Source organism: Neomonachus schauinslandi, chromosome 1, assembly GCF_002201575.2.
Source record: "Neomonachus schauinslandi chromosome 1, ASM220157v2, whole genome shotgun sequence".
In the NCBI taxonomy this organism is placed as follows: Eukaryota; Metazoa; Chordata; class Mammalia; order Carnivora; family Phocidae; genus Neomonachus; species Neomonachus schauinslandi.
In genome coordinates, this window is record NC_058403.1 from 120190662 (window position 1) to 120203729 (window position 13068).

The window sequence follows — 13068 nt, forward strand, 5'->3', positions numbered from 1 at the left end:
TATTACACTGGCTCTTCTTTCATTAAGCACAAGAGATTAAGCACTAGAGATTTAAAGTGGAAGAAAGGAGCCTTCTGTTAAATGAAAATAGAAAATGTTTATTTTGCGGTTTTATTTTCTTTTATTGCTAAAAGCCATTTGTCATTCTTCCAGCTTGGTCGGGAGGAACCTGCCATGTCCATGGATGCCAATGGAAAGATAATTTGGGCCAAGCATTCAGAAGTCCAGCAAGCCAACCTGAAAGCAATGGGAGATGCTGAAATTAAAGATGGAGAAAGACTGCCACTAGCCGTCAAGGATATGGGCAGTTGTGAAATATACCCCCAGACTATTCAGCACAATCCTAACGGGCGGTAAGCCATCACCAGAATCTCTCCTGAGCTTCTGTGTATGTTAGAGCAGGGTTTGCATATCCACAGTGTATACCACTTTTATTCTGTGGTGGGCTTCCCTCATGAGCTTTTGCCCTGGAATCCTCAACACAGCTGCAGGCAGCATGCCAGTTGATCGAGTTGGCATGCAAGGTGAAAGCATATTTGCCTTTCTGGTTTTGTCCCACCACACAATTTTGAACAGTTAAATAGTTTTGTATTTATTCATTTTAAATGTACTGGGTTTGTGTTCTCCTTTGAGGGCAGGTATCATATCTTACCCTGAGACTCAGTAGGTGCTCTAAATACTTGCTAACTTAAGACGAAAAGGTGACTCTGAAGTAAGTAAATGTCCTTTGAAAAAACTGGGAGATTGGTAGTAATTCTGCTTATTTGTAATTTGAACCATCATTTTTGTTTCTTAAGATTTAGAAAGCACCAAACATCTTGAGTTTCAAGCATGAGTTTAAACCCGTGCACCTTTAAAAGTTACTTTACAGTAGATGTGGGCATCTTATAATTCTGTGCTGAGTATTGAAAAAGACAAGCTGTGTAAACCAAATGTACTACTTGTTCAGTAAATGATATCCATAGTTACTTGTAATATAATTTTCTTAGGAAGATTAAGAATGCATTATATATTTTTTCACTTAATGTCATAAAACATTTTTTTGCTGCAAGTTTTGCATTTTACCATTGGCAATCTAATAGCAGCCAATACAATATATAAAAAATTAAAGATTTTAATTATCAGAGAGAGAGAGCACAAGCAGGGGAGAGGCAGGCAGAGGGAGAGGGAGAAGCAGGCTCCCCACTGAGCAGGGAGCCCAATGCAGGACCCCAGGACCCTGGATCATGACCTGAGCCGAAGGCAGACACTTAACTGACTGAGCCACCAGGCACCCCAAAGCAGCACCCTCTTATGGTGTAAATGTAATGAGCAAAGTGCTAGGCATCTTGGTGCTCAACAAATACCAGTCAAGGGGTGCCTGGGTGGCACAGTCAGTTAAGTGTCTGACTCTTGATTTTGACTCAGGTCATGATCTCAGGGTTATGAGACTGAGCCCCACATCGGGCTCCACGCTAGGTGTGGAGTCTGCTTAAGATTCTCTCTCTGCCCCTCCCCCTTAAAAATTAGTTGGATTATTAGAATCTTTTTTTTTTTTTTTTTAGATTTTTTATTTATTTTCTGACAGAGAGAGACACAGTGAGAGAGGGAACACAAGCAGGGGGAGTGGGAGAGGGAGAAGCAGGCTTCCCGCGGAGCCAGGAGCCTGATGCGGGGCTTGATTCCAGGACCTGAGATCATGACCTGAGCCGAAGGCAGATGCTTAATGACTGAGCCACCCAGGTGCCCCTGGATTATTAGAATCTTGGCCCCTGTGCATCTCCAGCCATTCTTATCTTCCTGCCCCAAGTCTCCTTTGTTTATAAGAGAAAGCCACTGCAATAAGATTTTCAGCAAAACCCCATCTTTATGTTTTTGGAATTGTTGGGTAGAATATTTATGTCTTGCTCTGTGTTTGAAGAATTGTGTAACTTTAAAAGATACTAGATTCAATTGTAACAGTCAACTGAAGTAGCATTTGTTATTAGAAGTATTTTATTATGAAGATGAAGCATTGTTTCATAACTTCCACATTTCATTGGTCCTACTTCTCTCCCTGGCTTCCATAATTTCCAGGTTTGTTGTGGTGTGTGGTGATGGTGAGTATATCATCTACACAGCAATGGCATTGAGAAACAAGAGCTTTGGGTCTGCTCAGGAGTTTGCATGGGCCCACGATTCTTCAGAGTAAGTTTTGGCTTGTGCTATCCAGCTGGCCCTGATTGCAGATGGGTGATCTATGTGCAGCTGTATGAAACATGTTCCGAACGCTCAGTGTTGGCTGTGCTTCTTCGTGTTCAAGGACAGTTCTCACCAGTGCTACCTTTGCCCTCTCTGTATTCCGTATTCAGCAAATTCACTCCAGCTCATCTAATAATCCCATTAAACTGGGGGCCCAGCACCCATTTCCTTGCTGGAGCCTGTGGCAGGGCCTGGTGCTTATGGATGGGCTCAAGACAAAGTAGGCTCTCCCTGTGACCTGTGTCCTGAGGTGCTGCCAAGTCCTAAGCCAACTGGGAGAGAGTGCGGTCTGATGTCTTTTTTTTTTTTTTAAGATTTTATTTATTTACTTGAGAGAGAGAGAACATAAGAGGGAAGAGGGTCAGAGGGAGAAGCAGACTCCCTGCCGAGCAGGGAGCCCGATGCGGAACTCAATCCTGGGACTCCGGGATCATGACCTGAGCCGAAGGCAGTTGCTTAACCAACTGAGCCACCCAGGCACCCGGTCTGATGTCATCTTGATGAGAATTTCATTGAATCTTTTTTAAAACTCATTTTCTGTGATGTTACCCAACCCCCATTCTTAAAACAAATTCTGTCTGAATTTAGAGTATTCATAAAATACTCTCATTAAAAAGAGGAAAAATCATTTAACTCTGAATTATCATACTAGGTGCTAATTCTTTATAATTCTTTATAGTAGGTACTGGTTACCGAGTGGTTCCTTCTTGATTCCTTTTTGGTGCGTGTAATATAAAATATTGGGGCTTTGGTTTTTTGTGACCGCACAAATGAATTACATCTTCATTTTTCTTAGTTTTGTTTCCTCCATATTTTGTATTGCCCCTGCCCTCAATAGTAAGTAACCTGAGCCTCAGTTTTGCATATAAGGTGCATGTTTTTAAATTTTTTAACAAGATATACTGAGAGAGAAGAATTTGTTTCGATCTTTTCATAAATTTCCTAAATACATTCATATATGCAGTTCCAAATACTAAAATGTACTTTGATATCTTTAAAAAAAAAAAATTATAGTTCATGGATTGCCTTATCACTCTTAACATACCTCTGTTTTGATAATTTGCTTTTTTTTTTTTTTTAAGCTTTATCCAGCTAAGGCCCTATTCAGCATCTTTCCTATCTTGATAGGAATGCTCATCAGATCACCTCCTTAAATACTCTTGATTATCCAGCAACAGCCACAGTCCCTCTTTTCAGGAGGCCTGAATATACACAATGTTCTAAATTGTTGCCAAAAATGGCTGAGCCACATATAAAAGTTTTTATTTTTAAGTACCTTTATTGAGTTGTAATTTATACAAAATTAAATGCACTATTTTAAATGTACATTTCAGTGAATTTAGGCAAATATATACAATCTAACTACTAGCACAGTCAAGACAACATTTCTGTCATCCCCAGAAAATCCCTTTGTTTTCCCTTAACAGTCATTTCCTTGGCTGCAGACAAACACTGATTTGCTTTTTGTCACCATGTGGATTAGATTTGTCTTAGAGTTTAATATAAATGGAGTCCTACAGTATCCACTCTTGTGTCCGGCTTCTTTTGCTCAGCATAATGTTTCTGAGATTCATCCTTATTGTTGCGTGAATCAGTAGTTGGTCCCGTTTTACAGAGTAGTGTTCCACTGTATGAATATACCATAGTTGATTTAATCACTCACCTTTTGAGGGATGGTGGGTCTTTCTCAGTTTCTAAGATGTTTGTAAACCCTAATAATGTAATAGTGTAAAACCCATAATTCATTACTCAGATACATTTGAAAATATTTCTAACATTTGATGCAAGTATGGTTTGGTATATAATATGCTATGTTTTCCCTTCCTTTCCCCCCCAGATATGCAATTAGAGAGAGCAACAGTGTTGTAAAGATATTTAAGAACTTTAAGGAAAAAAAATCATTTAAACCAGATTTTGGAGCTGAAAGTGAGTGCTATTTATTTATGACACAATTTTAGAAGTTTTGCAGCGGCTCAAAAACATCTAAGCCAAAATCTTTTTTCTTTTTAGGTATTTATGGAGGCTTCTTACTGGGAGTCAGATCTGTAAATGGCTTAGCTTTCTATGACTGGGACAATACAGAACTCATACGCAGAATTGAAATTCAGCCCAAACACGTGAGTTTTCCCTCCATTGTTACTTTTGGAATGTGCACCTTTGTGAGGAGCTCTGGGTCCCTGAGGCAGAGAAATGTCCTTGTACCCAGCTGTCCCGGTTCCACTGTGTTGGACACAATACCATTTACTTCAAGATTGCTTAGAAAATCAGAATTGTAGTATATGAATGAGGCAGTAGACATTGGGTATTTTGAAAAGCATCAGAAGCTATACAAATGCGAAGTGCTATTCATGTCTTAAATGGCGTTTGACAGAATATAAAAAGTATGCTTTGAAGACAGGAAGTCAGGGAGCTCTTAACTTGGAAAGGCCTAGGAGCTCCCATACCATTCAGAAAGCCTTCTCATACTTTACCAGATGATGGCTGTTTAAACTTCAGGTAAATGTCTCCAGTGACAGAGTTTTCTACCTTTGGAACTACCTGCTTCTTTGACAGTTTTCATTGTAACAAAATTCTTTGGAGACAAATCCACCTCCCTAGGGTCCTGGTTGTGTCTTTTACAGCGTGCAGTCTGAGTGGGCACTAGTGCCCCAATGGGGCAAAAATTGGTTACTGAGGGTGAGGAAAATTCACTCTTTATCTATAAAGCATATCTATATGTATATATATATGTTATGTATATATATACACCATATGTGTATGTATATGTGTTGCATATGTATAAGCATATGTACATACGTGTATATATATAGTATCCATGGTATTAAAGTTTTATAGGAGAGGTGAGGAAAAAAATGTCTAAAATGGTTCCTGGGTGGGCATGATAATGAAAAAAAAAAAGGCTGAAAAACACTTTTCTAGAGCAATAGGGACTAGGCCGATGCTCCTAAATTACAGCACGTACTGACAGCTTTCCTTCCTGTCTGTCTCCCTTGGGTCTTTCCATTTCTAGGCTAAATAGTGAGGCACTGCCCTGTCCACCCTCCAAATACATACATACACATACGTACATATGTGTGTGTGTATCTACATATACACACTATGCACTACATAAAATTGTTAAATGCATACTTATTATCCTAACGTAAGAAGACAAATGTTAGAAACAAAGTGTATGCAGTTTGTCATACCACTCAGAAATCCGACATTGTTTGTGTTTTGTTTGCCATGTTGTAGATTTTCTGGTCTGACTCTGGAGAGCTGGTCTGTATTGCCACTGAGGAGTCATTTTTTATCTTGAAATACCTGTCGGAAAAAGTCTTGGCTGCACAGGAAACACATGAGGGAGTTACTGAAGATGGCATTGAAGATGCCTTTGAGGTAATTGACCAACACAACTTCAGCTTTGTTTTTAAATGATTTGTATTCGTATAACAGAACTTCACTGATTTTAATAAGTTAAGTTTAGGGAAAGTAAACATTTAAGGAATTCCAGTGAAATCTAAAAATTAAAGTCTTGACTGAAAGATCAGAGTTTGAAAGTATGTATGTTTAAAAGAAATTTGTACTTTTGATTTTAGGAAGTCTTTAGATTCATTTTGGTATCTTTCAATAAGGAAATTAGAAGGTGTTTGGTCTTCAGACAGTTTACCCAGTGATTTACACGCTTTCAAATGGTAAAGTTAAATCATCTGTTGTGGAGATGGTCCTGAAAGATTTTATGAAATACCTCCTTTTCCAGTTTCATGTGTGTGAGTTTAGATCACCACTTTTTAGATCACAGCTCTGATGCAGCAGTGAGATTCTGCATTACAGATATACTCAGCCAGGAATCTGTTTTTAAATAGAGAAAGAAGATAGAAATTCCAAGGAAATATTTTTTCTTTTAATTTTTTATTGTTATGGTAATCACCATACATTACATCTTTAGTTTTTGATGTAGTGTTCCATGATTCATTGTTTGTGCATAACACCCAGTGCTCCATGCAGAACGTGCCCTCTTTAATACCCATCACCAGGCTTACCCATCCTCACACCCTCCTCCCCTCTAGAACCCTCAGTTTGTTTTTCAGAGTCCATCGTCTCTCATGGTTCGTCTCCCCCTCCGATTTCCCCCCCTTCATTTTTCCCCTCCTGCTATCTTCTTCTTCTTTTTTTCTTAACATATATTGCATTATTTGTTTCAGAGGTACAGGTCTGTGATTCAATAGTCTTGCACAATTCACAGCGTTCACCATAGCACATACCCTCCCCAGTGTCCATCACCCAGCCACCCCATCCCTCCCACCCCGCCCCACTCCAGCAGCCCTCAGTTTGTTTCCTGAGATTAAGAATTCCTCATATCAGTGAGGTCATATGATACATGTCTTTCTCTGATTGACTTATTTCACTTAGCATAACACCCTCCAGTTCCATCCACATCATTGCAAATGGCAAGATCTCATTCCTTTTGATGGCTGCATAATATTCCATTGTACATATATGGAAATATTTTCTTTCTTGAAGTAGGATTTTACTTTGCATTCCTTATTCTACCTTATCACCCCCAATCATATTCAGTTTTTGTTATTGACAGGATTTCTAATACTTAATAAGGTAATAATAGACTATTTTCTCTCTGCAGGTTCTTGGTGAGATTCAGGAAATTGTGAAAACAGGGCTGTGGGTAGGCGATTGCTTCATTTACACAAGTTCTGTGAACAGATTAAATTATTATGTTGGAGGAGAAATAGTCACCATTGCCCACTTGGATAGGTAACTGAGTATTGTTTTGCTTTTGTCTCAGGCATCCTAAATTTAGAATTATGCTTTTAAAACAAAACCTCTTGCTGGCTTGTAGCACTGATAGGCTTGATTTTTCAGTGTATAGTTTTAGTAGGTTGGCTATTGTTGATCAAAATTGCATCAAAGTGGAAAGATTTTGAGCAAGAGGCAGGTGTGTGTGTGTTTACCTACTGATTTGGGCCTACTCCTAAATTAGTTTCTATTTGAGCAAGAGGCAGGTGTGTGTGTGTGTGTGTGTGTGTGTTTACCTACTGGTTTGGGCCTACTAAATTAGTTTCTATTTGAGCACGAGGCAGGTTGTGTGTGTACTGATTTGGGCCTACTCCTAAATTAGTTTTTATTTCTGTTATAGGACAATGTATCTCCTGGGCTATATTCCTAAAGACAACAGGCTTTATCTGGGGGATAAAGAACTGAACATCGTTAGCTATTCTCTGCTGGTTTCAGTGCTGGAATACCAGACAGCTGTCATGAGAAGGGACTTCAGCATGGCTGATAAGGTTCTTCCTACCATTCCAAAAGAACAGAGGACCAGAGTTGCACACTTTCTAGAAAAGCAGGTAAGTTTTTTGGTCTGTTTTTTTATTTGCTTCTTTTCTTTTTGGGTTTTTTTTTTTTTTAACCAATTTAAAAGAATGTTAGTATAGATTGGAAAACTCTTTATTGCCGCTTAATGGCAATGGAATTTCTCCTGTAAACTTAAGTCACTTATTAGACTCTTCCTTGTCCTTTCTTAATGCCCCAGTACCTTCTTTTTTTTTAAGATTTTATTTATTTATTTATTTGACAGAGAGAATGCGCGCACATAGGGAGAGGGAGGAGAGAGAGAATCCTAAGCAGACTCCACGCTTAGCCAGATCCTCATGCAGGGCTCAGTCCCACAGTCCTGAGACCATGATCTGAGCCAAAAGCAAGAGCCAGATGGCCAACTGATTGAGCCACCCAGGGGCTGCAACTCTTAGTACTTTCTTTAAATGTTTGAAGCAATTATCAGTCTCTTCTTTCTGTAGACTTCTTTTCCATTCTGTCAGTATTTTCATTTCTTTTTTTTTTAAGATTTTATTTATTTATTTGACAAAGAGAGACACAGCGAGAGAGGGAACACAAGCAGGGGGAGTGGGAGAGCGAGAAACAGGCTTCCCACTGAGCAGGGAGCCCGATGCGGGGCTTGACCCCAGGACCCTGGGATCATGACCTGAGCCGAAGGCAGAAGCTTAATGACTGAGCCACCCAGGAGCCCTTGACTTAATTTTCTTTGAGGGACTAGACTAGATGATCTCTAAGCCCAGCTTAGTGAGTAGACTATGAACAGCTAGGTCTAGACCACTGTGCCTTTCTTTTGAAATGGCTTTTATTCACTCAACTTTCCAAAATCCTTTTCTTTTTGACATTGGTTTGCTTTTGCATTTCTGATTTTACTAGTTTTACATGAGTTTGTGTAGCACCAGTTATCTCCTACTGCTTAGAAAACAGCATTGTGGGACAGAATTTTGTCTGCTGGTTTGTTCTTACCAATTAATTTAATGAATGACTCCTTAATTTTTCTGTCTTCACATACAGACTGCACATACACTGTTACATCTCTTCTCTGTTTAGGGCTTCAAGCAGCAAGCTCTTACAGTATCCACAGATCCAGAGCATCGCTTTGAACTTGCTCTTCAGCTTGGAGAACTGCACATTGCATACCAGTTAGCAGTAGAAGCAGAGGTATGTACTAAGTCATGATTTTTCATAACTGATGCAAAGATTAGAAGGTACTTCTTTGTGTTTAGTGTAAGTTCTCATATTAAAGTTTTCTGAAATGCAAATCAGTAACTCTTTGGTGAGATTATTGCCTTTGATCATTTAAAAATGCATTTTGTTAGTCTTTACGTAAATTAAATGGCTTATATATATTGGAGATATATTCTTAGTATTCTGATTTAAGAAAAAGTGTTTTGGTTTTTTTTTTAAAGATTTTTATTTATTTGACAGAGAGAGACACAGCGAGAGAGGGAACACAAGCAGGGGGAGTGGGAGAGGGAGAAGCAGGCCACCCGCGGAGCAGGGAGCCCAATGCGGGGCTCGATCCCAGGACCCTGGGATCATGACCTGAGCCGAAGGCAGACGCTTAACGACTGAGCCACCCAGGCGCCCCGAAAAAGTGTTTTCAATAGCTTATACGAGATCTATTTTGTAAGAGAAGATGTAAGATACTAGATATAGTAGTCTGGGAACTCTAAGAGTACAGACAGACAAAGCAGTAATTTGCCAGTATCCCAAACTAGTGAGAAAGTTGTTGGTTTTAAAGAAAGATTTTAATATTTTGACACAATTTAGTGACATTTTAATGAATTGTTATCTATTGAGGGCCCCCCAGCTGTGGTTTAAGGCTAGCATTTATTGGTAAATTCATTTCAGATGTGCTAAATAAATTTCAGCTATGTTAAGATCATCCAAATGTGTAGCATTTTGATTTCTGAGAAGCTGCAAATGACAGATAATATTGTTAAATATTTAAGGATATAAAAAGCAATTTTCTGCTCTTTCAAAAAATGGTATTAAATCACTCATTAAAGTAACTGCAATCTAATTACCTTAAAATTCCAATTAGATAGTATTACTTTTAGTTTTACTGTGTAATTACAAAATCAAAATATAATGGATTGATGATTATACACGCATCATTAAAATTGATTTGTGTTTGAATTAATTTTGTATATGTGAATAACTTCCATTTTCTCATTACACATTTTGTCATTCCATTCTTATTTTGATTGATAGAACAACTTAATAGGCACAGCTCAGTACATGTATGAAATATCTCCCATTGTCAGCATCGTAATACTCAGGTTAACAGAAGAGTGTTGATGTTGACAATTCAAATGTTTATTTCCATAGATGTTTTAACTTGGAAACTCTTTCTTACAGTCAGAACAAAAGTGGAAACAACTTGCCGAACTTGCCATCAGTAAATGTCAGTTTGGCCTTGCCCAGGAGTGCCTGCACCATGCACAGGATTATGGGGGTCTGTTGCTCTTGGCCACTGCCTCCGGAAATGCTAGTATGGTGAACAAACTAGCAGAGGGTGCAGAGAGAGACGGCAAGAATAACGTGGCATTCATGAGCTACTTTTTACAGGGCAAGTAAGTATTTATCCTAGGTCTAAGAGAGGCGGGCATAGTAATTTAAAACACTGATTTCTGCACTGACTTTGAGGGTGGTTTAGAGAGGAAGAGTGAACCTGGAAAGAGAATGGACAGAGTTCTGGCCTAGCCCCTGGCTAGTGGGGGCAGTCAGAGGACAGTGCTACCTTGGTGGCATTCGCCTTCAGCAAGGGATGCTCTTTACACATTTGGTCTAAATGAGCAAAATGAGCTGTTTAGGGAGGCTTGGACTGAGAGAAATGTTAAACCCCTTCCTCAAAAGCCCTGCTTCTCCCTAGCTGAGCCATCTTATTTTACCATGGCAGGAAGCTATTGTGCTGCTCCCGTAGTACCCAAATGGCAGGTAGTTTTACCCAAATTGGGTAGTTCTGACCTGTCCATGACAAGAATAAAGGGGGTTGAGGATGTCAGGTAGTTCTAGAACTGAGTCCAATTGTAAAGCATAAAAATACCATATACTTCTAAAAGTTTAGCAGTTAGTGCAAACCAAATCATCTCAACATTAGTTGACCATATTATGAAATAAAACACAAAAGTCTTCAATAACCTTGCCCTAGTGACGTTTTTAAACCTCACACTTTATTATAGAAACTTAGTATACCCCAGTGTGTTTCTGTATGTATTTATAAATTTGTATACTTGTAGGAATAGGTCCGTAATTTAAAAGCCAAAAAATGTCCTGAAAATAGTTTCTTATAACTTATTTGATGGCAAGACCTGAACTCTGAAGTACTATTTTTATTAGTTGCTTTTATGCCACTCATTTTATCACATTTAGTATTCATGTATTATTGCAGAATATTAATGTTTATGACTTTTATTTGATGCTGAGGATGTTAGGTAATGTGTAGTATATGTACTGTATTACCTTTCTAAAACCCAAAACCCTGGTTTTTTTTTTTCACCCAAAAAACCTGTGAATTCTAAAACACATTATCTACTTAATCAAACTTAGAAAAAAAAGAAAATTGAAATTAAGAAAACAGATACTAGGACATTTTCTGGCTGGGCATCACTGGGTTGCCAGCACAGCCCACATTGGAGACACTGACCTCGATGATCCCACTTGTGAAACTGAGTTTCTGCTCCTGTATCTCCTGAAAGCCTTTAAAATGTGCTTATCTAAGCTGCCTTAGCTGGTCTTGAAAAGCCCCCTTAGCTGCTTCTTAGGAGTTGTTTAAAACAAGTTATCAGGAGATTGAAAATGATCACAAACCTGTCCTATCCTTCATGCTCATGGCGTCCTTTGATTTTGTAAACACACTGGTGATGACAAGTAAATGGTTCAGTGACAGAAATGAGCTGTATGTGTGGAAGTTGGGGAAAGAATACTGACTTTGCAACACTAAATCTACATTTCTTTGTCTATTCTTGGTAATAGTGCCTCTCCTTTTTAATCTTTAGGCTTGATGCTTGCCTGGAACTCTTGATCAGAACTGGCCGACTGCCAGAAGCTGCCTTCCTGGCCCGGACTTACTTACCCAGTCAGGTTTCAAGGTACAGACTTCTAGTTTTAGGAACAAATGTTTCAGATAAAAACTAGAGCATACTTACTCAGTCTCCCTTTGGTTCCATGTTCTCTACAATAGGGTGGTGAAACTCTGGAGAGAAAATCTTTCAAAAGTCAATCAGAAAGCAGCAGAATCCCTTGCCGATCCAACAGAGTATGAAAACCTTTTTCCTGGATTAAAAGAAGCCTTTGTTGTGGAAGAATGGGTGAAGGAAACACATGCTGATCTGTGGCCAGCCAAGCAATACCCACTTGTCACGGTGAGTCTCCAGGCAACCAGACCTCATTTATTGTGACTAGAGGGTAGAAGTGCATTCATACTTGGATTGAGAGCTAATATCTGGTATTTGGGTCAAGTTCATAAATGAATTATGATTTCAGAATATTTCATCATTGCTTTTATTCTGATAGCCAAACGAAGAAAGAAATGTTATGGAAGAGGCAAAAGGCTTTCAGCCCTCAAGATCTGCAGCTCAACAGGTCAGTAGAATACTGCATGAGATAATCTGGTTAAGATTTGTTCATTTTAAGTACCATCTCCCACTTCCTAATCCTAAACAGCTTCCCTTGGGGGAAAATTACCTGAACAAATTCCTTCATCTTTATCTGTGTCTCCACTTGGGCTTTCAGGAATGTGATGGGAAACCTGCTTCTCCTACTCCAGTTATTGTGGCCTCCCACACAGCCAACAAAGAAGAAAAGGTACAGACATCATACCTAGATTTTCCATGGGAACCCCAGGCTCACTTCTTCCTCCCCATGAATGGTTGCAGGATGGGCAGGCCTCTGCATTTCAAGTGATGTCATCACTTTCAGAGCAGGGGCTCTGAAATGAGAAAATGCCCCTTTTGACTATTGCTTTGGTTCCCTTTGGATCATGAATCAGAGGTAACTTCAGAAGGTTATCAGAGATAACAAAGTGCTATATAACTCTTCTTTGCAGAGTTTACTTGAACTGGAAGTAGATCTGGATAATTTGGAATTAGAAGATATTGACACGACAGACATCAACCTGGATGAAGATATTTTGGATGATTGAGCGTAATGTTTCTTGAGAACCCAACTTCACAGATCATTATTATGGACAGGTATTGATTGCCACCCTGACCACAGTGCTTTGGACTCTGAGAAACTCCTTAGATTTTTATATGAAAAGGCTGTGTGTGGCCCACTGGGAGTACAGTGCTTTTCTCATCTTAGGCGTGGTTTATGTGCAGCATCTAAATCACTGTTAACTTGTTAAGTAAACCAAATGTGGGCTTTGATTTTTTTTCATACTGTCATTAGACCGTATCTCATAAAATCTTTTGAATTAATGAAAATACTTGAAAGTTTCCTTTCTAAATAATTCTAAATAATGAAAATAAGCTTCTAGTTTTAGAAGGCTGAGCCAAACTACACCTCACCTAC

General features: G+C 39.0%; 1 protein-coding gene across 1 annotated transcript in view; it reads left to right on the forward strand.

Annotated features, from left to right (window-relative positions):
• COPB2 (COPI coat complex subunit beta 2) overlaps positions 1 to 12976 on the forward strand; it is a 29105-nt gene extending 16129 nt beyond the window's left edge. The window contains exons 9-22 of the mRNA XM_021678868.2: positions 154 to 353; positions 2056 to 2166; positions 4058 to 4146; positions 4231 to 4337; positions 5455 to 5598; positions 6842 to 6972; positions 7355 to 7562; positions 8599 to 8709; positions 9913 to 10127; positions 11553 to 11645; positions 11738 to 11918; positions 12070 to 12138; positions 12289 to 12360; positions 12602 to 12976. Of these exons, the coding sequence (XP_021534543.1) occupies positions 154 to 353; positions 2056 to 2166; positions 4058 to 4146; positions 4231 to 4337; positions 5455 to 5598; positions 6842 to 6972; positions 7355 to 7562; positions 8599 to 8709; positions 9913 to 10127; positions 11553 to 11645; positions 11738 to 11918; positions 12070 to 12138; positions 12289 to 12360; positions 12602 to 12697 (1827 nt within the window). The 3' untranslated portion in view covers positions 12698 to 12976. The remainder of the gene's footprint in view (positions 1 to 153; positions 354 to 2055; positions 2167 to 4057; positions 4147 to 4230; positions 4338 to 5454; positions 5599 to 6841; positions 6973 to 7354; positions 7563 to 8598; positions 8710 to 9912; positions 10128 to 11552; positions 11646 to 11737; positions 11919 to 12069; positions 12139 to 12288; positions 12361 to 12601) is intronic.
• The last annotated feature ends 92 nt before the right edge of the window (positions 12977 to 13068 follow it).